This window comes from Serinus canaria, chromosome 25, assembly GCF_022539315.1.
Source record: "Serinus canaria isolate serCan28SL12 chromosome 25, serCan2020, whole genome shotgun sequence".
Taxonomy (NCBI): domain Eukaryota; kingdom Metazoa; phylum Chordata; class Aves; order Passeriformes; family Fringillidae; genus Serinus; species Serinus canaria.
In genome coordinates, this window is record NC_066338.1 from 15,455,641 (window position 1) to 15,480,911 (window position 25,271).

At 46.5% G+C, this 25,271-nt stretch overlaps 1 protein-coding gene across 4 annotated transcripts; it reads right to left on the bottom strand.

The window, feature by feature from the left end:
* Positions 1–858: 858 nt before the first annotated feature.
* On the bottom strand, positions 859–23,674 carry LIMA1 (LIM domain and actin binding 1). 4 transcript variants are annotated; one of them, XM_009099019.4, is made up of 11 exons: positions 23,525–23,674; positions 20,394–20,529; positions 18,431–18,476; positions 16,113–16,511; positions 11,782–11,890; positions 11,155–11,315; positions 8,841–8,945; positions 6,801–6,858; positions 6,427–6,539; positions 3,403–3,536; positions 859–3,024 (listed from the first exon to the last, which is right to left on the bottom strand). In XM_009099019.4, exons 2-11 carry the CDS (start codon positions 20,510–20,512, stop codon positions 2,019–2,021), a joined length of 2,250 nt encoding a protein of 749 aa, XP_009097267.3. In that variant the 5' UTR covers positions 20,513–20,529; positions 23,525–23,674; the 3' UTR covers positions 859–2,018. The 4 variants fall into 4 exon arrangements, with proteins under 4 accessions (XP_009097267.3, XP_018779670.3, XP_018779672.3 ...); XM_018924125.3 differs by having other exon boundaries at positions 11,782–11,893; XM_018924127.3 differs by lacking the exon at positions 8,841–8,945 and having other exon boundaries at positions 11,782–11,893.
* Between the last annotated feature and the right edge of the window lie 1,597 nt (positions 23,675–25,271).

Below are 25,271 nucleotides of genomic sequence, written 5' to 3' on the forward strand. Positions count from 1 at the left end.
TCCTTATTCCTTCTGCCAGTCCTGTTCTAATCCCTCGTCAATCTGAGAGCAGAAACTGCTCATTTGAGTCGAGCAGCAAACCACGGACACACAGTGTCACCTAGTGGGGCACCAGAGCCAGCCCGGGCTGCCTTCCAGCGGGAGCACCGGGAATTCACCCATCTTTTCCCTCCGCTTTTATAGATGGAGAGCAGCCCTGAGGAGAAGTTTGAGGTTCTGGACATGCCCCAGGAACCCCCCGAGCCTGGGCAGAGTCCCCAGCACAGAAAGCAGGGGAAGGTGGGGGGGCTGCCCCTCGGCCCTGCTCAGGTAAGACCCCACCTGCAGAGCTGCCCCCAGCCCTGGAGCCCAGCACAGGGAGGACATGTAGCTGCAGGAGAGAGTCCAGGGGACGCACCAGGAGGATCAGAGGGATGGTGCAGCTCTGCTGTGAGGAAAGGCTGGGATTGTTCAGCCTGGAAAAGAGATGATTTGGGGTGACCTCATGGTGGCCTTGCAGTCCCTGAAGGAGCTGCAGGAAAGATGGAGAGAGACCTGGAGTGCAGGACAAGGGGCAGTGGCTTTAACTGCCAGAGGGCAGGGTCAGAGGGGGTTTTGGGAAGGAATTCCTCCCTGTAAGGGTGGTAGGTTATTAGAATGGATTTCCCAGAAAATGCCTCATTCCTGGTAGTGCCCAAGGCCAGGTTGGTCAGGCCTTGGAGCAACCTGGGATAGTAGGAGGCATCCCTGCCATGGCAGGAGAGGGAACGTGATGAGGTTTAAGGCTGCCTCTGACCCAAACCATTCCATGATTCCATGACAATTCTATGACCCTTTAAACCCTGTCTCTTTGTGAAACAAGATGAATCCAGACTTCAGTTATAACAGAAATGACCCAAACTTTATTGAAGGTTTTGTCATTAGCAGACCTGTTAAGAAAGCAGAATATTTTACACCTCAAGAATCATTAAGATCTAATTCTCTTGAGAATACAGTACAAATAAAAGCTAATAATAAAAAAAGGGCCTCGTCCTCTCCCCATTCAAGATTTTATTATTTGTAAAATAAATGAAGTAAAGTTAAAAAAATCTTCTGATCTTCAAGACTGGCAATCGGAAAGTGTCACTGATTCCAGAGATTTTTGCTATGCAGCACAATTTCACAACTGTAAGGAAAAGATTTATGGCAGCTTGATAAAAGTAGGATTTCAGAGTTGTCAAAAGGCCTTAAAAATCTGCAGTTTAAAATGATGATGAAGAACTCCAAGTATAAAAAGAAATGACAACAAAACAAAAACAACTCCACTTCATATGTGTGTGAAATGCAGAAGTAATGCCCTGCAGGCTGCTCCAAAGTGTTCACTTGTCTTTTGCAGAGACCTGGCAGCCAGCACAGCTCCTGGGATAGCACTGAAATACACATGGTCCAGCAACGGGCACCGTTCCAGTTGTGCAGGGACTCCTCAACTGATCACAGGTTTGAGACAGAAATTCACATTGCACTCCATTTAGGATGCTTTAGTTGTTGGACACTACACACAGAAATACTTTTATTATTTAAAAAAAAACCCAGTTGTGCCCTTTCCATGTATTAAAGTGCATTAAGTGACCATTTTAAAGCAGGCCAGAAAGTCCCTTTGAAGTTGGTCCCTAAGCACTGCAGTAGCATTTGGAGTGGTATGGGTGGTGTGTTCCAGAGGCCCTGTCCCACACCAGCACGGCAAGCACAGTGGAATTCCATAAATTGTTAGTGAAATACCTATTGAAGCTCAAAGGGATGAGACAGAGAACAGCTCTGTTCTCATGCTGGGGACAGACACTACCTGCTGAAGCTGTCCCACAGCCAGACACTTATTCCATGCACCTGAAGAATCTGCAGGCTTCCAGAGTTTTCTAGCTGAGATAATTTGTATGTAGATTCCCTTAATGCTGATGAGCAGTGCAGCATCACTTCATCCAGGAGAGCTGTTTGTTAAAGCTAAAAATATCCATTTCAAAAGGCCCAGCACCTCGCAGCAAATTTTCTAGTAAAAGGCCAATTTATTCATCATCATCATCGTCTTCATAGTAGCGATTCCTTTTGATCTGTTCTTCCACAGATAGATCTTCCATGTCTTCACCCTCCCAAAAACCAACGTCTTGGGATTTGCGGTTCTGGTTTGGAGATGGTTCCTTAGCGGTTACAACATTGGCTAAGCTGGAATGTTTAGGAGAATTTGGTTCAAGAAGTTCTTCCTTTGGAATTTCCTGCTCCTCTGTAGCATGTTCTTCCTCATCTGTGTCTGCATTCATCTGGCCATTCTCTACAACGTTATGCTCTGCTGCTTTGATACCAGACAATTCCCATTCTTCCTCCACATTTTTCTCCCCGGAGTTCTGGATGTTCCTATGCTCAACCTTCTTTTCCTTTTGCTTTTTCTCTATGACAACCTCTCTCTCCAGTTCCTCACTCCTTTTCAATGTCTCTCTCTCTTCCTTGGAAGGAGACGGTGAATTCTCTGGTTTATGGCCTTTAACAAATATTGTTCTAAATGAGGCTGCAACTGTAAAGGGGCGACTTCGCTCCTTCAGCGAGGAAGATCTTCTTAACTTTTTGAGATCCAGATCCACATCCTCCTGCACATCAGGCTTGGAAATCTCTTCTTCTGGAGGCCACTTGGGTTTGAGTACTTTGATGCCCTCATCTAAGGCACTTCCTTGGATACTTTGGTCAGACGGAGGTGGCCAGGCAATCCTGAGCTTTTTTGTTTCTGCTGGTCTTTCTTCCCTTTCAGGCACAGCTGAAGCTTTTGCTTCCATACTTGCTGCCAGAACTCCCACTTTTGCAATCGGGGCATCCTCTACTCCTGGGCTTTGTGGAGCATCTGGTAAATTCACACCATGGATGGTTTTCTCTGGGGATTCTTCACATTCAGTTTTACCTGCCCACAATTCCTTATGCTGCTTGTGTCCAAAACCCTCATCATAATTGCCTTTGGACTTGAAGAGCTGATTGAAGTGAGGCTTGCAGTAGATGTTCCCACGCAGAGAGGCGTACGTACCGAGGCTGTTCAGGAAACACAGATCAAACATTAGAGCTCAGGGCCACCAACACCAGCATCTGTTTCAGTTGTGTTACAGAAGAGATTCAATTTCAGTCTTCCACACATTCAGAAAACAAGCTTACAGCCCTCAGGGTTTGTATGGCTCTAAGAATTCTTTAGAAAGCTGGACATTCTATTTTTCCTCAGGTAAAATTACATTAAGAGTTTAAAAATGGCATTAAGTGCACCAGGCACTGGCAGAAATAGGCCTGTGTTACCTCTCCTACACAAATCACTGGATTATGGTGACTTCCAGCTCAGCTAGGCCTGAGCAGCACCTTCCTCAGCTGGGACAGGAAAATTCACTTCCCAGAGAGCAGCCAAGGGAGCAGTGCACATACCTGAGCTTGCTGTTGCAATAGGAACAGCGGAAGCAGCTGATGTGAAACACCTGCTGGTTGGCAAAGAGCCTTTCCATGGGGTACACAGTCTTCTGACACCCAACACAGGTTTCCTTCATTGGCAACTGGAATTTCTACAGGGGAAGAGAAAGTTTGTTAACTGGAAAACATATCAACCGCTGGGGACTTGGCGTGGGCTCGTGCACGGCTTCCTGAACTCTCAAGGACTGCAGAGTTCACTTTCTCTAATTATGGTGCAGCAGGGTCTGCTGGGCAGTAAGAAGATATAACAGGCCCATGGGATTGCTGTGGCTTGACAGGGAACCAAGATTTCACCCCAGTGAATCCCACAGCTGAAGCATCACATGCTGAGCAATGGCTGAGAAAGAACAATGAGAGCACTAAAACGGAGCCTGTTCCCCCAAAGCTGTCTCATCCTTTCCTGCAACCTGTTTTTATTGATAGGAGAATGAAGAAGCATTCCAGTTGATTACAGTCAGCATGAGACTTACCAAAATAATAAAAAAGTGCAGAAAAAGAGAATCTTGAAATGGTTTGGGTTGGAAAGGACCTTGAAGATCATCTAGTTCCAATCCCCTGCCATGGTCAGGGACACTGTCCACCAGAAGAGTTGAAATAGCCTCAAAAGGTACAGGTGGGAGAGGAAAGGAGGGAAACAGGCTGCCCAATGGTTTGAAATGTTCCATTTTTGTTAAATCTTTTCTCTCAAAGAGGAGGAAATAGTCTCAGCACCAATACAACAGCAGGAAACACTCCTGGCTTCACTTGTAAACAATTTCAGCAATATTCCAAAGAAATCCCACTAAGGTTTCAGGACTCAGAGGCCCCCCCAAACTTGCTCAAGATTCAAAGTGAGCAGAACTTTGAGTTTAAACAGCTAAAATTCTTACATGCTTACTGAATTTCCTGAGGGTTTAGTGCAAGGATAAACTTGAGCACTGAGGAGTCGAGTGTCACTGCTGTGCAGCAATGATCAGAGGTTTTTTTCAGGCAGCATCAAGGAAGCAAGAACATTGCCCACAAGAAAAGGTCAGTGGATGCCATTTACTTCTTGAAATCTATTAACACTGGCCAATGGGGAGGACACTTTACAGGATAAATTAAATAACACAACATTGGCATTTTGAGGCTGCATGTTGATTACAAGTGATTTAGCAGCCCAGCCTCCACTCCAGGGTATGCTCAAACATACTTATAAGTGTGGCTTTTCCTTGGCAAAGAATTACCTGCTACAAACTTACAAAAAGATTTACGGAAAAATCTGATGGCTAAAGAAAAACAGGAAGGTCACAGGAAAACATAATCACAGAAATTTATTTATAACAGTCTAGAAAACAATGGTTAGGAATGAAAGTTCCAGCATGTAAGGATAGATTGCTGAAGATGGAGCCAGCTCAAGTCACTTTGTTACAACCATTAAGTTTGCTGCCAGTTTAATTCCATTTTAATATGTCTTTCAGGACTTCCAGGCATTGCTTGAAGTTACAGTAGATTAAAGTTTTGATGATAACAGCTTCACTAACAAAATTTAGAATTCCTTTTGAAAAAGAATCCAGTTTCTAGGTGCTGCCAAAATGCTGCATCTTGAGTCACTAAACAAAATCTCAAGAGAATGAGATTTACTGATGCAAAGAAAAATCTAATCACCTGTGCTTGCCACATGGAGCAAGGCAGTAAAAATTTGCTTGCCCATCGAAACGTTTTTTCCCTAAAGCTCAGTTTTGCACGAGGGCATTGGTTTTGCACGGTGACACAACAGTGCTGGCACGTGCTTCTGCAATCACATCCCCATCCAAGGAGAGGGACTTACTTGCATACAATGAGCCCTATGTCTGTGGAGAGGCGTTTTGGGCTGTGAAGAGACAGAAATTCCTTTCCAGGATACTACAAATAGGAGCTACAGGAGGAAGATGAGGCCAAATAATTACAAAAAGGACTTGAGAGAGAGCTGAGAGTTGAGCTCACATTAGAAGGGAAGCAGAAGGCAGGAGGAGAGGTTAGGAGCCAAGAACAGGAGACAGAGCTGGAAGAGACAAACAGGAACCTTGCATGAATAAAGAGAAGCTTCTATCTCACACAGTGCAGCATCTAAAGCAGTAACTGGGCAAAAGACTAAAATAGTTTTGATAATATCAAGAGAGAGCAGAGAGCACCAGGACATGCAGCTTTTGTGTCACAGACTAGGATCACACAACTCTCACTGGCAGCTCAAATTTCCCATACTGGCATTCCTCCCTTGCACACTGGGAAGCCAGATCTCCCCAGTCTCTGAGCCCAGGGCTGTTCCTCCCAAAGATGGGGAAAATAACAAAAGCCCAGTTGTTTCCTTAGGAGGGAGCCAGGAAGTGTGAGGCAGCCTAGGGAATCAGCATCCCAACCCCAGACAACACAAGTGATGGGCAAGCACAGCCTGACCAAAATGTCCACTGCTGCCATTTGTTATCTAATCAGATTAGCAAATACATCCCTGAACCAAAGTTCTCCATCTGCTTTATCGCTCCCTAAGGAAGCTGTAACATCTAAGACTCATTACTCAGAAAGCCAAGCCTGATTTTTATAGTCAGGCACCACAGTGCCCTCACTATAGAGTTACAACCAGTTGCAGTTACCTTGGGAACATCTGGAAGAAGAGCAAAGCCAAGTCCCAGCTTGCTAAAGGCTCTGAAGGTCTGTACCAGGACCTCAGGGCCCATCTCCAGGAGCACAGACAAGCCCTGAGACCATCCCCTGCCTGAGCCCCTCTGCCACACCGAATTGTTACAGGGGTATAACACAGACAAGCAAATCCCACCCAGTCTCTGGAAAAAAACCTGACTGCTTTGAGATGCTTTTCCACCCTGAATTAAAGTGCCCTCACAATCACACTCTGATGAGGAAGGAGCAGGTATTGATCCAGTTCCTGCCAGACCTTTATGCTTAAGCACATTCAGGCTTTTCAGTATTGAACAGGGCCATCAGTTGGTTTTACCCTTCACCAGGTTTGAGGCTGAAGAGCTGTGTTACCTTCACAGCTTTCGGTGGGGAGGCCTCTGTCTGCCCAGCTGCTTTAGCACCAAGGTTCTGCTGCTTTGAGCTGACAGGTTTCTGAGCTTCTGCCTCGCTCTCCGACGGTCCAGCTGAGGGAGAAAAGGCAATTACAATGGCTTTAAACTGTGGGCAGCTTATGCTCACCAGACCCATCAGAGTCTCAGTTCCAGTTAAACCGTGAGGGAGCTACACTTCAAAGTGTTCAATCAGGGCAAAAGGAGTTATAAATGTCTTAAAATTACAGCTGCAAACGAGCTTCTAAACATGAAAGACATTCTTATAAAGTCTGTGCTAGGAACAGGACAGATTTTTAGTACAATACAGTTAATTAATCATTTGATAGGGCTCACCATGGCCATCCTCCAGCAGACCGGAGTGCAAAGACAAGCTGTTCTCACCTACAGAAACCTGCAAGAGAAAATGAGACAATGAGAACCTCTGACCTTCTGAGATCTGAACAGTCATGGCCCTAGGAAGGCACCAGGCAGTTTGAGCACTGAGACAGAGAGAGACTTGAGGAGCTCAGGAAAGGAGTGTTTTTAAGGCACAAAAGGGTCCAACTGAGTATCAAGAGAGTCCTTGCTACAAGGCAGACACCCTCACAGGCTTCACACATACAAACATCAGATTTTGTTTCCTTGTACACCTTTATTAACCCTCAGAAATCTTGGTTGATTTGCTGAGATTCCTCCCAGGCTTTCTCACTTACAAATCCCTTGACCCCAAACAGCAAATTTACTGGAAATCTCATGGGTCCCTCCAACATTTGACCAACCTCTGACATTCAGACATTCAGCAGGGATTGTGCTCTTGGGGGGAAAAAAATTAAAAATAATTTAAAATATCACCTGAATTTTAAAAAAAGCTTTTGTTGAACCATAAGCCTGTTCCAAAGTTGGGACAAGCATGCCAGATCTTCCTTGTTCATCTTCCTCCAGAAACAAATTATTAATAAAAATAAAAATTAATAACTAGAGGAATTGGGTCTAAACCAGTTTCAAATACTACACAGAATCATAGCATTGTTTATTATGGAAAAGATCATCAAATGCAACCATGAACAAAACCTGCTACAGATAAAGCTCTTGATGCATAACTCTTTATTAAACATGGCACTATTGATATTAAATCAAGTAGTTTTAAGTAGCTACACTGAGGAACTAAAGTACTGTAACAAGATTAACTGCAAATCATCACTAATTCACCTTAATGATTGAAAAGTCCATTGCAAGCAACTGAAATTTGTAAATTAACGAGGTAATGAGGAGGCAAGTTACACGTATGAACATCCTCTGGGCTGCTGAAAGCAGAACTGGACCCCAGTGTCCTGGGCAGAGCATGAACGTGTTCTGAGGCTGCTGAAGTCACACACGTCTGGCTACTGAATGTGCCATGGGTGCAGTGTGAGAAATGACAGAGTGAAGTGTCTTTTGTTTCCTTTTTGCCAGAGGATTCCCATTTCTGACACTAACGACAAGCAGCTTTAATTAGGCTCATTTCCAAGTTCACCACGTCCCTTCCAAAGGACAATCCTGGCTCCCAAACAATGCTCTATTCAGGTTCTCATTGCACCTGGACACCTCAACAAGTAACTCTGCAATTACAGCTGAATACAAGGAATTTTATTCAAATCTTCCATTCACGACGGGAGATATTATGATTTAACAGGTGCTCTTTTAATTAACTCACCTTGGAGCAGGAAGCAGCCTCATCCAGTCAGACATGAAGCTGCTCAGCTGTCTCTGAGGAACAGCTGAAAGCAAAGATTTGGCCCCTTGCCCAAGGAAGGCTGAAAAGCTCTAAAAGCCCTCCTGGCATTAAGCTGCCACGTGTTCAGCCTGGATGGAATACACAGTACCCCAATTATTATTCAGCTACTTTTATCCCGTCTGCTGTCCCCAGTTCAGGGAACAAATGCTCAAGTCCAGTTTACAGAGTCTCAATTTATAGCTGGAGCTCAAAACCAGGAACAAACCCAAACTGCCATTCTCAGTTACCCTAAAATTTAGCTACAAATGCAGAAGAAACAGTGACAAACTCCTTTGACTTGGGTCATACAAAGCTGCTTGTGGGGTTTTTTTTAATTGGTGTGGATTTTTCAGTTTATAAAAAACCCACCATAAAAAAAAAAAACTACCAAGACAGAAAAGTTTTCTGGGAGAGTTTATCTCTAGACATTCTCTTCCACAGACACTTGTAATTCAGAGACAGTCTGAAAACAACAATTTAAAAAACCCAGGAATTTTGCAGCATGTAACTAATCTGCATCAGCTGCTCACGTTCAATTCCCAGATGGCATGTGGAACATGGAACCAGTGTATCAGCTGTGCTTCCACAGCCAGTTCCACTTAAAATGAAGCTCTTGATCTCCATCAGCACAGACATCTTACCTTCTCCCCATCCTGACAGGAACTGGAGTCCTCAATTGGTGCCATATTCTCCTTCTGCCCAGATTTGTAATTCTTGAGTTCACTCTCACTGGCTTGAATCTCACTCTACAGGACAAAGCACTGGAAAGGTGACAAGTTCTTTTCCCCTAAGAAAATATTTTCTTTCTATTTTCCTGAAATGTTTTTAAAACTTTTTTAAATGTTTTTCTAGTATGTGGAGTGATAATTGAAGGAGGGGCCAGAAGAATGTACAGACACTTGTTAAGTGACATATTCTAATGGGGAAACAGGATTAGGCTGTAGGTTTTTACTATTCTCTAAGGAGGCAATGCCAGTGCTTTCCTGAGCAACCCTTTTCTTCCAAATTCCTGTTCAAAATCAACTCCTAAGTATTCCCTGCTCAATGCACATCTTCCTTTTAAAGAAAGGTTAACTTTTCACTTGGAATGACAAGTATTTCCAGGCAAGCACTGCCTGAAGTACAGTGTAATTGCTAAATACAATATGACATAAAAGCAAATCCCACATTTGCTTCAATTCTAGTCAAAACCCTGACTCTGTTTTCCTGAGATTTTTATTCTTGATAGACTGACTGAAGACTTTCACAGAAGGATCTTTCAGACTTTAAAACAAATAAAATCCAGTGAAACCTCGTGTTTCTTTCATCGGCCCAGGACACAAGACCATTGGAAGCCTCGTGCTTTTCACAAGGCCTCTTCTCTGTGACATGAAAGAAGAGCCACATGCCAGCACCAGCATCTCCACAAAACCAACCACATCTAAGAGGTTCATACCAAATGCTGGAATTTTAATGCTTAGATCTCTGTATCTGCTGTCCAGCACCTTTCCCTCCTCTTCCAACTCACAGAACTGATTGTTCCTCATCCCTACCCAAACCAAGTGTCCATCAGGTTTAATCCAGGCTTTATTACACCACAATGTCCTAAAATAGTTGTTCCCAAGATTCTGGCTTTCCTTTGTAGCCCAGGTGTGAGAAGAGCAGCACATACACCACATTTCCATAGCAAAAAAGCCCTGGTTGCTTTGCCAGCAGGGAAGGAGAAGATCTCAAGGAACAGGCACTGCAAACACTGGCCTCAGAAACCCCTGTCTGCTCCATCTCACTGCCCTCATCCACATGCAGGTCAAATTGGGAAGAGATTGTCCCCAAATGGGGCATCCTGAGAGCATCAGGCTGGACTGACACTAAACCAAGAGCATTGGGGGGCTGCAAACAGGAGCCTCTGGAGAAATGGCAAATCTCTTGCCATCAGGACAGAATTTAGTTACTCAGCCACCACTCTGAGTCCCAAACTGGAAAAGGCATCAGGAAATGAGACCAGGCAAGGCACAGGAGGCAGAAATGGGCAGTTAGGTTAATCAGATTTGTTGCAGTGGCTGCAAGGATTTTCCATTCATGCAGGGAAGGTTTTACTGACCCTTCTCCCACAGCTGGGGAATCTGACCCATGTGAAGTTGAAATTCAGGAATCATTTGAGCTCAGAAGAAGCCCTTGGCTCTCCAGAGAGACTCCTGGAAAGCAGGCTCTCCTCTGAGGGAGAACCAGCACTTCGGGCTCTCATTTCCAGGGCAAGTTTCCTCTTCAAATCTATTGCTCTGGTTAATAAAGGTAATACTTGAGCAATATAAGTTCCCATCATTCAGCAAAAGTATCAGAAACTTCCAGCAAATGTACCTAAGCAGTTTTTAACAAAAGCTGAGACTCCTAAAACCTCCTCAGTTGTAACACTTCATTAATTGTTCAGCTCCTGGTCAAATATTTGCAAAACAGACAGAGGTTTATTCACTGCAAGAGTCTAATGGGATCCAAAGAGTGGTGAGTAATCCTGAAAGGAGCTAAAAAGTGAGGAAAACTGACTGGAGATCCCAAAGCTGCAGGCCAAGAGATCCAAGTTCTGAGCACGGTGTGACACAAAGTCACTTCATCTCACTGTGCCTCAGGTTCCCACAGCTTAGAGCTGCTGGACAACAGAATTGAGTTTTCTTTTTTAAACAAAAAGAACAAATGTGTAGAGAGCTACAGACACTCAAAGTTAAAGAATGTCAACTATGCTTCAGAAGGACCTCAGGGTGCCAGCGATTAATTAATTGGAAAATTTTCTTTATTCTAGGAAGATGCAAATATACTTATTTCTTCTTGCAGTATGTAGAGGCAACTCTTCATCAGAAATTACTCCTATGGGCAGAGAGTTGTTTTTCAAACAGAATGGCATTACCAGCAGCCGGGTTCCCGTAAGATCTTTCCAGTCTCAGGCAGGGACAAAAATTCACTTCCACACAAACCAAGACTTACCATGGGAATGATGCCGGAGGAGCTGCCCTGCTTGGACACAGCTGCCTGGTACTTGGCCAGCCTGTCCTTTATTGATGTCTCTGATAAACGGGGCATGTCCAGGTTCTTCCTGGTCTCTGCCTTGTCTGGGCTGAGTCCTGGACTGGTCTCTACAAGATACCCTGGTAAAAAAAAGCCAAACATGAAGGAACATTGACTGTCTGTTCACTGCTTCCTAAATTACCTTGACTATTAAAACTAGTTCTAGGATTGTGACACAGGAAAGAATGGGCTGTATTCCTTAATTTGTTAGTTGTTCCCTGTGCTTTCATTTTCTATGCTTAAGAGTGGAATGGTTTAAAACTCACAGCAAGGCTTAACTAATTAAACGGGATCCTGATGGGCTTCCTTCCATTTTGAAAAGGCAAAAGTTATTCCATAAAATCCTTGAGACTGGAAAAGCCCTCCAAGACCTGGAGTCCAGCCTCTGGCTGATCCCCACCTGGTCACCCAGACCAGAGCACTGAGCACCACATCCAGCTGTTCCTCGGACACCTCCAGGGAAATTTCTCTTGTAGTGTATAAAGTAGATTTATCTGTTAAACAGAACCCAAACCAACCCACCCAAACCCCCCCGAGTTCCCTGACCTGCTGTGCTGTGGCTCCTCTCTCCCTGGGCAGCGTCGCAGTCCTCCAAGGAGAGGCTGTTCTCCGAAATCCTCCTGCCCGCGGCCGCCCTCCGCGGCTCCCGGGGGCCCTGCTGGGGACAGACCCTCCCATCAGCTGCCTGGACACACAGGGATTGCTCTGGGTAATCCCTTAAGAGGCACAGGTGTCACTAGCAAATCTGCTTTACTGGAATAAACAAGTCTAGCAGGTAACATCTTATTTAACCAATATAAAGTTTGATCACAGAGTGCCTGACCCTCTGTCACCTGGGAAGCACTTTCTTGAACAGGTCAGTCGGTGCCCTTTGGAAGTTCTCTTGGTTTAAAAGGACCACAAAGATCAGATTTTTAGGTCATTCCCACTACATATACAAAACTTCAGTCTAGATTTTTGCATTTCATGCAATTTCTTTTGAAGCCAACAGTCACTGTCATTGTATGAAGATTTAAAAATCAGAAAAAGGATGCAAGGAATCACTCATCCAAAATCTGCATTCATTTTCAGCCATGGAAAAAGGAATTAATAGTATTACAATCAAAGTTATCTAGAGTTATTTGTTTTGATTTGGATAGTTCATGCATTCGGTACTAAATAATTCCCTAATTAGATCTGATAAGGCTGAAGCTTAAGCAGGAGTGTTAGAGATAAATATTCTCAGATCTCCAGGATAATCACTCTCTGCTGCAGAGTTGGACAGGGTGTCCTGGTAGCACCACACAGATGCTCTGGCTGCCTCAATCAGATTTTATTCTTATTTGTTGAGACCAACTCCCCAAATCTAAATCTCAACAAAAGAAAGCACAAAAAGAAATTTCCGCAGCTTTGGTAGAAGTTGTTGAGCACAGTTAAACTGGACTCCACCAAGGTAGGATGTATGCATGTCAAAGCTGAAAGTCAGCCTACAAATCCTACAAGGTGCTGGACCTTTGTTCTCTCTCTAGGAAGAGTTAAATAACAGTTGGAGATTCAGATTGAGGCTAATGTAGAGAAAAAGAGGCAGGTTTGGCAAGATGCTCCAACCACACATTCCCCCTCAGTTCCAAAGACTTTCTTATTTGCTGGTCACTAAACTGAAGGAAATTCCAAAGTTTTATTTTTGCAGAACTGCAGTGTAAGATAATCACTATGAAAAATCAGGCTGCTTTCCATACAAACAGCAACTCCACCAGGAAAGGAAAATGCAGCTGGAAAACCTCATTTTCCATTAGCACGGGAAATAGTTTCTATTTCTGTGGCTTAAGACTTAGGTAACTTTTCTTACTGGAAAAGTGCTTTAGCTCTGACAAGTCTTGTGCTGACCAATAGGCTCAGGTCTGGGAGTGCCTGCACACTTGTAAAGACTTGCAGGTCCCTCATTCCGTGAAAACTATTCTTAGATGATTATTCAGTCAATGTCCCCTTTAACATCACCCCAAGCCAATGAGTCTGGGGTTCTTGCAGCTCAGAAATTTGGGGTCCAAAGGTTCATCAAGAAAAGTTCAATGAGCAGCAGCAGATAAAGTGCTCCAGTGCTACCACTGCAGAGCCCTGGCTGCTCCTCCTCCTGCCCTCTGCCACCCCGCATCTGCAGGTGTCACACCTTCAGCTGAAGAGCTTTTCTGTGGGTGAGCTGCAGAACACAGAGTAAAAATCCCAACAACCAGAACACAAAAGCTTTAGAGCTCAGGGATAGTTCAGTAAACCTACAAATATTCAGTAAATCCATAAATATCCTATAAACATGTGAAGGTTTTATATCAACAGTTTTATCTTGAAGAAAAAAAAAGAGTAAAAGGAAAAGAAATGTTTAACAGAGAAGATGAAGGACTTTCCACATTAGAACTGATGGACTGACCAACTGCAGGGAATCAGCAGGATCATGGCTCATGGAAGGCAAGTCCTATCACAAGGAGGAAGCCCCCTTAGGGATTTGTCACTCTGTGGCTGGGCCATAGTTCCCAGGGCACAGCTTCTGCTGCTTTGGAAAGGAGACAAAATATTCCTCATGTGTGGAAAGCCCCAAGTTCTCAGAGTTGGGCAAGTGCAGAAGCACTGTGAGCACAGGTAAAGCTTTGCCTGGGGCACAGAGTTGGGCAAAAAAACAAATCAAAGTTACACCTATTTCATTACAAACCACCTGTGTCAGACATGACCCTGCCACTAGGTCACCTACACACCACAGCCAGGTTTTGCCTTAAAGAAAAAACACAAACCAGCCCGGAGACAACTTTTTCAGAAATGTTGCAGATCTGATCCTCCTCCCCCCTGGGTGTGCTTTCACTGTCACTTACAGGAAGAATCCTTTGAACATCAGGTTTTTTATCAGTTCCAGTCTTTGCTTAGTGCTGAACCAATCCAGGCTGCCGTGCCTGCCCCTAATGGGATTAGAGCAGTTTGTTTCCATGAAAATGCAATAAAAGATCTGCCTCCTATCTATTGCAAAGACAGAGCAAGATCTGAGTGAATGAATGAATGAATAAATGATGAGATTTTACTTATAATCCTGAAAATAAGAGTATGTTTGTTTAAAGGGGGAGATGGAATCAGGAAATCCAGGCTCTGACCTGGATCTCTGCCCCAGCCCTGCCCAGCAACCATGGAAGTCGATTTATCAGCACTGCCACGAGCCTCCAGCCATGGTGCTGCTTAGTTCACACACAGGTTCTGCTAGCAAAGCTCTGACAGCACCAACACATCAAGCCTTCAGTAAAGTCCAAGGAAAACTGCCATCTCTCAGCTGAATTTACAGTTGGACTCAATGACAGAAAGGAATTTTCCACCAAAACAGTTCCATGAAGCCTTGCTCAGGAAAAAGCACAGGAATTAAATGGGAGAGGCAACTGCAGAGCTGCAGTGCTGCGTGGCTCCCACCTCACTGAGCCACACCTGGATTCCCACAGCACCCAGCTCCCTTCTGTGCACTGACCCAATCCTCCCATCACAGATCAATTCCCAGAACGAGGAATGGAATTGCAAACATGCCCCCTTCTCCCCCACATCTGGACTTCAGAACACTCCTTTTACCATTCTACCGTAACAGATTAACTTGGAATAGGGATTTTGAACTGAACCTGAGCAGTTTTGTGCCTCCTGGATGGTGTTTACTGGCTCTAGTTGGTTTTCAACAGTGTTTGAATTGCTAAACTTGACAAACTATCAGTTTCAGATTCACTCAGCTCCAAAACAATTTATTCCCCAGGCTGAGATAAAGTTACACGAAGCCTATCTGCAGAATTCCTGGGGAATTCTGAGTGATTAATCCTACAGCAAGAGTTCAGGGAAGGTCTGTCATGGGCAGCTCTCATACCATGACAAAGACTCCAAAAATTCAAGTTGTGAAATGACTTCACACAGACCCAAAATTCCCTTTAACACCGAGTTACTCCTCTGAGCCCTAAATTGTTACATATTGAAACAACTTTTGTCCAAAATGTGTTTTAGTCAATACTTCAAGAAAACCAGTCGCAGTAGAACAAAGCCAGGAGGAGAGGAAACTATGAGAAAACTGGAAAATCCACCAGCATCGAGGCCTCGGGACTGTGTTGCAAGTCCTCAGCATATGCAACTCATTTTGGAGTTAAGCAATTCCCCCCGGGACACGCCGGCTGCAGTCCACAAGCGGGATCAGATTTCATGAGCAGTTGGAAGAAAAATGCGAGCCCTGAGCATTTGCAAGTCAAAACTAGTGAGGGCAGGAGCTGCTCTGGCCATCTCGGCTTCGTTTTCCCTCAGTGAGATTTTTTTTTTTCGATAAGAAACATTTTGTAAGACACAAAGATGAGGGAAGAGCAAGGGAAGGATGGGAGTATTTCACTATACGTGTGTGTGTGAGTTTGTGCTACTCATACTGATACAGATATCAAAAACTCTCACTTCTTAGTGCTTCATCTCGACTGCAACAGTCCTGATTGCGGAGCTCAAACTCCCTTGCTTTTCATATATTAAAAAATACATAAATTCCTACATATGCATTTTACACAATTCACATTTTCATACCTCATTGTAATCTTCACACGAGACACAAACAATCCCTACTTACTTTACAAAACTTAATACATTCTATACTTATTTTCCCCTCTTCCACTGAACCCTATCAAAAGCAAATTCACTTTACTCCAACGAGCAATCACGAGCTGCCACAACTCCGAGCACCACGCACATACTTGCGTGGCTCGAGTAAGTTACTAACAGCACGATGTTCTGTTTTCACTAAAACAATGAACACAATATTTGCAGAGTCAATAGCTGGAGCCACTCCCTCCCGGGATTTTCCTGATGCCGCGGAGGCAGGAGCTTTACTTTCTCCGAGATTGGGAGGGACAGATCCTTACCTTGGGCTGAGGCGCTTCGCCCTTCTCGAACATCATCTTGAGCTTGGTCAGGGGCACGTTGTACTTCTCGATCCTCCCCGGAGACTCCGACCTCTCGCTGCCTTCGGGCTTTTCCATTTCGCGGGGCTCTCTCACACAGTTTTCCATGGTGCCACCCTCCCGGGAGTGGCTGTGGGGCTCTGCGCTGTCACCAGCGGGACACTGCGGCCGGCCAGGGGCAGCTCCGGCCCCCGCGGATGGCGAAGGGGCGCGGCCGGTCCCGACCTTGTGCCTCACCTCAGCGCAGCTGCCCCGGACCGCTTCCTTCCCAGACTCCGCTCCCAGCACCGGATTCTCCCACTTCTTCTTCAGCACGCTCAGATTCCCCCTCGTAAAGTGAGCGGGCAGGTTTTCTGCGTTCTGCAAAGAACAAGGAGTTAATTGCAGCTCTCCAAAGCACTTCCTTTCCATGCAGGAGGAAGCTCAGCACCGATCCCCGCTCCCGGCCAGCTGTGAATAGTTACAGCTGTGCCACATGGAGAAAGCATCCAGGATAGGGAAGGAAGGAGGGGGGAGAACAGAAAAGTCAGGAGTAAGGCAGGAAGTGAGCAAACAGGAATGGCCTTATAAGGCAAAAGGGAGTCAAACCCCAGGAGTTAAAGGCCACACAAAAGACCCCAATCCACATATGAAGGAAATGGGACTCAAATCCTCATAAGGAGGGTCTCCAGTCCCAGAACAGGGAAACGGGAGCACAAGCGGCCATAGGAGATGGCTGCTGTGTCTTCAGAAGACAACGCTACCAGGCCTTTGAAAAAGCTACAAATTTGCTCTCAGAAACCACCAAATCCTTGGAGTTACCTGTTTCTGCTCTCAGGTAACAGCAACACTTCAGTTCCCAGAGACCTGCCCAGGATTTTACAGCACGCAGCCAAAGCTTAAGCCAAGCACCCACAACAAATATCCCTCTGCTCCAGTTTAAAAATAACCAGTAACTTGCTGGGATTTTTGTTCTGTTTCACTCAACCCATTGAAAGCACCACTGGGGACACACACACGCGTCACTGGCACTGCCTCACCCCCAGGGGAACACCCGGAGCAGCATCACCTCCCATCCAGCTGCTCCCAGCAGTTCCCTCTCCCCAGAGCAACAGCCCAGCCCGTGTCTGAGCCATTCCAACCCAATACCTGCCACCATTGCATGTTTCCTGTCTCTCCCTTACGCAGACCACTCCAAACTCATTGCAAGTGGAGCAGGGCTGCTAGGCTTACAGGAATTAACCAGCATTAGTGGCTATATTGGGATTTAAGTCTCTCACCCTATTACTCTTCTGGTCACATTTTGAACGCTGCTTTGCAAATTGACTTGAATCTACTTACACTTCAAAAAAATCAGTGTGTTTGCTGACTGTATTGAAAAGAAAGTATTAGAATTGTAAGGAAAGTGTTGTAATGGAACAGAAATATTGAGAACTGTGTGACAGGTTTCTGTGGGAACACCTCCAGAATCCCAGCACACTTCCCAACACAAGTCCCTCCTGCTTGAGACTTGCCTGTTCCCTGATCACAGGAAGATTGACAGACACAAGCACAAGCATTGAAGAAAATTTAAGACTGAAAAGTAATTTTTAGAATGCTTGTTTTATCCCACCTACATCTCAAACAGTGGCTCCCCAAGCATTAGAGAAATCAAGACATCAACATTCCTATAGATCCTGAAAATACTGGCAGTACTTTATAATTAAATTACCCTGAGGACCAGGACAAAGCCCTGCAGCCTTTGTCATCCAAGGTTCCCCGACCTCTGAACACCAGAGTGCAATGGAGTTACAGGAGGGAATGTGGGGCTGCAACAGAGCCAAAAAGGTTGGTGCTGCCTCATCCAAAGGCATTTGCAGCCCTAGAAGTCACTTCAGAGAAGATTCTACAGCTCTCAAAGACACATGTTGGATTTCAGGGAGGCTTGGAGGCTCCTTTTAAGCACTTTTAAATTTAGTTAAGAAAGGAAGAGGCACCACACAAGTGCCTCCAGCTAAGAACAGGAGGTGGGTATTCCTGGCTTGTGGTTAACTCATTTTGCCTTTTGCTTAGGAGAGAATTGGTGATTCAACACAGCTTTGGGCAAGAAACTTCATTTCCTTTCCCTTCCTCTACACTGGGAAAAAGCACAGGGCATGAAGCAAAAGCAAAGCCTCTGTGTAAGCCAGGTTTTCTGTAGGACACATAGCAGCAATTTTGATACTCCAAAAATCAGCTGTCACAGCAACATTTGTGCAGGTGATCCATCCTGATTTCAGGCTGTGCTTATTCCCAAGGAAACAAACATACAAGACACTTACACTTCTCTTCTTCTCAGCAGTGGCTTCTTCAGCAGCTTTCTGATACCTTTGAGAGAGTGAAACACAAACAAACCCCAAGTTTTAACCAGAATACTGAATGCTCCTGAAGACAGCTGAGATTTTTCTTCCCCCACCCCCTGGATCGACTTAAACGAGAGGCTGGACAAACAGCAGCAAGTAACACAAAGCCAAGTGACAGACACATTTTCAGTCATCCAGTTTACAGTAATAACACCCATTAACACTTTTCATTCCCTAAACACTCTGATTCCCAAATAGAGACAGTTTACCTTGGAATAGCTGTATTGTTTCCGCCACCCAGCTGTCTGCTGTGCCCCCTTGCAGGAATAATTCAGCTCTTTATATAGCAGCTGCTGAACCAGAACAAATTCCAGCTTGGCACATGCCGAAAATCTCCCTAAGTGCCAGAGGATTTTACTCTGTGGGCTGGGAACTGCCCCCATTCAGCATCTGCCTCCTGGGCAGCTGAGCCATCGCAGCCCTCTGGAGATAAGCCACCCTGGATCATGAATCAAAGTCCTTTAAGGAGCTGTAGGAAACTCCCAGCAATCTGCACTCCTCTGGGTGTGAGTCCCTCCACAGTCCTCACTGGTTACTATGCCTCACAAGGTGATTGCACTTGGCCTTAGAAATATGAAAATTAGTGACAAATTTTGCCATTTTAAGGAGAGTTCTGCCTTTCAGAGAGAAGGAACCGCACGTCTGCTTGGGCAAAGGCTGTTTCTGTTTTCCTTATTTGTGGAATTCTGCTTTTGACACAGCAGTGAGTGTGTTACAGGCTGTTGCTCCTCTTTAATCTGTGCAAACACACTAACCCACATCTCTGCAGTATAAAGGGTCCAAATTTGAACACAAGGTGCTGAGAAAGTGATGCTGGAAGAAGAGGGATCAATACTGGAAGAAGGAACAAAGAGGAGCACAGATGAAAGTCAAGTAGCACCTGGAAAACAGATGATGACTGAGGAGTCCAGCCCTAGCTCTGAGAGTCAGCCCAGCATGAGGCACTTTTCTAATCTCTGTTGTTGTCTTTTGTGCCTCTGACCGGACAAAACTGATTATGTGGGATGGAGAAAAATGTTTTCACATACAAATATTTAAATAACAGGACTTAAATGTCACACTCCTCCCTGTGGGCATCAGGGTGGCAAGGCCAGAGAGCGGGACTGTGTTTTTCCAAGGCGCTGACCCCACCTATGTGGAGGGACACTACTTGATTAAGGAATAGCAGTTTGGATTACTTCCAGTAAGCCTTTTTCAAGGGATTATCAACATTTAGCAAGATGACCAGGTTCCGTAATCAAGCTTCAGCAAGTGAATAAATTACCTTAACAAGGTGGTGACAGCAAACAGCTTCTCCCTGGACCAGAGCTCTACAGAAGAACTCTGGAGCTGTGGGTGTGTAAGTATCCCTCTCCTGCAGATTCCATAAAGTTTTCCCCACTCAAGATCCAAATACTCCAAAAGTTTGTTACACTATTAAAGCAAGAGCCTCAGTTCCCCAAATCCCATTGAAAACCCCAGCTGAAGCCTATGTAATTCCTTAAGGAAAGAAAAGCTCTTCCAGGGAATGCATTGGTTATCATCACTCAGCTTTCTCAGGGTATACAATATTTATGGTTTGAGTTTAACCTTTTATCCATCTCTCAGAAAAAAATAGAAGCTTAATATTTCTTTTCTAAGTCAGGAAAGGTTTAAGCTGGATATCAGGAAAAGGTTCTTCCCCCAGAGAATGGTCAGGCACTGAAAAGGCTCCTCAGGGAATGGTCACAGTCCCGAGACTGCCAGAGCTTCAGGAACATTTGGGACAGCACTTTCAGGCACAGGGCGGGATTGTTGGGGTGTCTGTGCAGGGCACAGCAACTGTGAGAGCAGCAGTCCCTGCTCAAGGTGGCAGCTGTCACCTACACACTCAGCTGGTGCTCCCCAGCCCCACAGCACTTACTTGGAGAACCTCTCTGCGAGGGCCGAGGACTTGTTCTTGTTGACCAGGGAAAGCTCTTTTGCAGTGATTTTCAAAGACTGGGAGGTCCATTGCCTTCTATTGAACGGGGAAGGCTCCATCTTATCTCCCCAAATCCCTGCTCAGGAGGAAGGAACAGTGTCAGCAATAGGAACTGTGAGCAGAAAAGAAGTTCCACGGAATGACTTGCTCCCGGCATCCCAGCCACCAATCCTAACCCCTCAGGATCTCGTCCATCAGCTGACTTTAAAAAGGCAGCAGATAACAGTTATGATTTCCTCTGCAGATGCCATTGAGATGGTGCCCTGATAAAGCCACGGGCACAATGGGGAGCTGTGGACACAGAGCTGTGACCAGAGGACACCACTGACAGTCCTGTGTCACTCACACAGAGGAGCTCCAGGAAGCCCCAAAGTGCCCTCGCTTGTTCCGGTTTCAAACCAAATGTGCTGGCATTTATGTAAGAGGGTTTGAGTTACGAAACTAAGAGGATGTAATTACTATACAAACATTTTTCATTCACTCTTGTGCTCACTCTCAGCACAGCAGCGTTTCCTCTGTGAGCTCAAACAAGTCTCGTGTTCATGGAGGCAGCTGTGCTCCTCCTGTCACAGTAGTTACCACAATATCAGTTAAAATAGTATTAATTACCTAAAAAACAGCTCCAACCATCCCATCCTCCTGGAAATGGGAGGAGATTTTGTCCAGCTTTTCACCACAGAAGCCAACTAGACTGTATCAGATTTATTTTTTACATAGTTTTCTTTTGTGGAGGAGGAAAGGAGGGGAGATTAATTTAAAGAGATCTCTGATAAGACAAAAATAAAGCCTGTAGGGAACGCCTTTCCTTTTTTCCTCTTATATTTTATCCCTGCTCCCATGTCACACAATGCCTGTGGCAAGGGCGTGAACTGACCCTGCAATGCCAACTCCAGGCAGGCTGAGCTCTTCCTTGTATTTTCCATTAATTCCTTTAACGGATTTGCACAGTCACGGAACTCTGGATCCAGTGCGAGTCCAGGTCTGCCAGACAGAAACACCTTCAGACAAGGTGGCACTGACAGCCAATCAAAGGGAGGAAAGACAAGCTTTCTGAAATCCTCAAGGTACAGAATGCACCTGCTCAGACATGACAGATGTGGGATTCTGCTACACCTCAGTCCAGGGGAATTCAGGGGCACAGGCAGAGTCTGGCAGCTCCCAGAGCTGCAATGGGAGCCCTGGGAACAGAAAAGCCTCTCCAGTGCTGTTCCCTGTCTGGAACAGGTGGCAGGTGAACACATCTCTGCACTGGGAGATGCAGTCAGGAAGAATGGGCCTTTCTCCCACATTCCATAATTCCTCTGATGTCCTGGAGAGAACAGCACACCATGACACGACAGGTTTTATTAGAACAATGATTTTGACAACATTGTCAAACGTGCAGGTTGAACTATCGCTGCAGACAAGTGACGCTGGGTTTGTGGGGATGTTGAAACAACTGAAACCACTTATAGGTGTTGCTTTTCCAGGTGCAGCTACCTGCAGCCTCAGCCTCTGAAAGGCACACAGAGCCCCTTCCAACCAGCAAGAGAAACCCAAACTGGGGTTACTTTCTGAGATTCCTCCCTTTTTGAACACTTTCTGCATCCCAAGTCCCTGTAAATCTCCATCCAGGCTGCACTGACAGTGCTCTGCATTTGACAACAGCACAAATCACCATCCACAAAGACAAAGGATCCCATTTCCACCTTCTCCTTTTTTAAAAGTCATATTGCATACACAAATAAACCCAGTATTTCTGAGATGCAGAACATAGCCTCCACTCTCAATCCCCAGGAGCCTCCGAATACACACAGAAATTACAGATAGAATGTACTGCTGGAAAATCCCACAGAAAGAATTCTGTCTGTGTTAAAGACCAATGCTGAATGAGCCGTGTCATGCCACAGTTTGAACTTTGTTTTATGACTAATCTTGAGCCAAAGGGAGCTCACCTGAGGCCCTGCTGCAGTTTAAATAGCCTTTCACAGAGCAGAGTCAGCTGTGCCCAGGAAACAGGAGCGGGGCATTCATCAGAGCTCCCCTGGCACATGGAACAGGTGCTCATTGACACATGGAAGGAACAGTTCAGTGAAACACTGAGAAACAAAACTGAATGTAATTGTTCAGAAAATAATCCCAGTTTGGATGCCTGAGCATCCCACTGCATCTCCAACCAGCCCTGTTCAGGGCTGCATCTTCTCCCTGTTGAGTTCTTCTGTTTCCCTGCCATTCTCCATCAAAGGCACAGGTACACCGAGTTAATCTGGCCTGTTTAAGCTAAAATCTCTTTAAAAAGTCAGTAGCTGCTACTGGGACATTCAGCTGGAAAGAGAAGCAGCCTATCTGGAATCTCAGTCACTAGAAATGACATGAAACAGAACTGACATGCCTTGAAACTTGTATTCCCACATTTTTATGCCATTCCACATTCTTGGCACTTTCTCATTCATTTACAGTTTTGGTGTGTTCAAGTATCTCTGGGCTTTCTTTGCTGCTCTGAGTAGTTTAGTCAGAGAAATTTCAGAAAACATATATTAAGGTTTAAACAAGACTGTGAATGTTTTGCCTGCTGCAATGGAAGCAAGTTCTGTGGAAGGCAGCACAGAGACTAGAGAAGATGGAGACAGGGATGCCAGAGGTGTGCCAGATGTTAGGGAAGGACTGTGATTGAGCCACAACCCAGCTACCCACAAGTTTAACAGCAGAATATAAATCCCTCTGCCTGGAAAGTTCCTAAAAGGAAACAAGTTGTAGCGAACTATTCATTACAAGCGGCCACAGGAACGGGCCACCCGCGGGCACCACGCTCCAGCCCCGGGCACGAACCGCGGAGAGCCGGAGGCTGCGGGCTGGGCACGGGGAGGGATGACCGGATCGGGGCCCGGGTTCGCCCTGCACAGCTCGGACTCACCCGCGGCGGGTCCGGCTCCGAGGGGCTCCAGGGTCGGGGGGAGGGCCCGGGGCTCCCCGCCCCGCGCTCTTATCCCGGCCGCACCGGGGGGGGGGAGAGGTCCCAGCGCACCTGTCCCGGCCCAGCCGGCAGATCCTACCGCACCTGTGCACCTGTCTTCCCGCCCCGCCCCACGTACCTGTCCCGGCGGAACTCGGGAGATCCCAGCGCACCCGTCACAGATGAAAGAACGGGTCCCAACGCACCTGTCCCGGCCGAACCGGCGACTGAACCTCCGCGCCCGCCGCAGCAACGGGCAGCGGCTCCGGCCACGCCCCGGCCACGCCCCCGGCCCCACTGGCCCTTGCCCCGACGGCGCGGCCACGCCCTGGGCCACGCCCAGGGCCCTCGGGACACGCCCTGACCTGGCTCTGTCCCCCCTGACCTGGCTCTGTCCCCTTGGGCCTGGCTCTGTCCCCCTGGTCTGGCTCTGTCCCCCTTGGGCCTGGCTCTGTCCCCCCTGACCTGGCTCTGTCCCCTTGGGCCTGGCTCTGTCCCCCTGGCCTGGCTCTGTCCCCCTGGCCTGGCTCTGTCCCCTTGGGCCTGGCTCTGTCCCCTTGGGGCTGGCCCTGTCCCCTTGGGCCTGGCTGTGTCCCCTGACTGGCTGTCCGTGGCTGGCCTGTCCCCTTGGGCCTGGCTCTGTCCCCCTGGCCTGGCTCTGTCCCCCTGGCCTGGCTCTGTCCCCTTGGGCCTGGCTCTGTCCCCTTGGGCCTGGCCGTGTCCCCTTGGGCCTGGCTGTGTCCCCTTGGGCCTGGCTCTGTCCCCCTGGCCTGGCTCTGTCCCCCCTGACCTGGCTCTGTCCCCCTGGCCTGGCTCTGTCCCCTTGGGCCTGGCCCTGTCCCCTTGGGCCTGGCTGTGTCCCCTTGGGCCTGGCTCTGTCCCCCTGGCCTGGCTCTGTCCCCCCTGACCTGGCTCTGTGCCCCCCCCTCACCTCTGGCCGCAGATGCTCCCCAAACCCGGCAAAGTGAGAGTGGAATGAGGGGTCTCGGGAGCCGGGGTTTGACCCCACCTTGGCTCCCCAGGGTTCAGGAGGGGCTGTGCTGGGGGAAGCTGTGCCCGTGCCAGCTGTTTGGGTCTCCTGAAGCCTGCATTTGTTTGGAAACAAGAAAAATTGGCTTCAGCAGCCAAATGAGATAGCTGGCATTCCTGAGATTTAGAACATCCCTGTGTTCCTTAGCAGGACACCAGTGCTGCTCCTGGCCAGCCCTGTAGCTCCTTGAGGGATTTTTCTGAACAATTAATTGTGTTTCATTAGGTATTTCTATTTCTTTCCTTGTTATTCTTCCTAATGTGTCAAGTACCAAATTCCTGAGTAAAAAAAATAAAAATTGTATGCATTTGGTGCTCCAGCTCCTTCCCCAGCTGCAGGTCTTGGATGTTGATGTTGTCCCAAATTCCGGGCTGTCCCAAATTCCTTGGGAGCTGCTTGCAGAGCAGCGGCCATTAAGACAGGAAGTGACTAATTAAATTAAGATGTTGATGTTACTTTTATGACAGTCTCAGCACTGGCATGTAAAATTTAGTCATTCCAGTAAAAAGTCTGAGTTGTAGCCCAGAAAATCCGCACACTGTAAATTACAGCTCCCGTGGCTGGATCCTGGTGGGATGGAAGCAGGTCCATCCAAGCTGGCCTTGAATGGGGCTTGGAGCACTGTGGGATAGAGGAAGGTGCCCCTTCTGGACTGGCATCCCCTCCTTTTTCTGGTGACAGGAAAACCACGGGGCACCTCAAATGACACCAGATACCAATGTTGAGGCATTTCTGGCAACCCATCCCTGCTTTTCCAATGTACAGCCTCATCTGGAATGCTGCAGTGATGTGCTTTGACTCGGGGTTTTATGGAAAACTTTTATTCCAATAGACTCAGATTTTCAAAATGAGAAAT

What these genes read in the sequence shown, in the direction of transcription:
- LIMA1 (XM_018924125.3), bottom strand. Translation starts at nt 20,512, where the DNA reads ATGGAGCCTTCCCCGTTCAATAGAAGGCAATGGACCTCCCAGTCTTTG. An exon ending in CCCCACCGAAAGCTGTGAAG is followed by an intron (nt 3,537 to 6,426) that starts GTAACACAGCTC and finishes CTTCCCCTGTAG; the next exon opens with AAATTCCAGTTGCCAATGAA. An exon ending in TATTGCAACAGCAAGCTCAG is followed by an intron (nt 3,025 to 3,402) that starts GTATGTGCACTG and finishes TTTCCTGAACAG; the next exon opens with CCTCGGTACGTACGCCTCTC.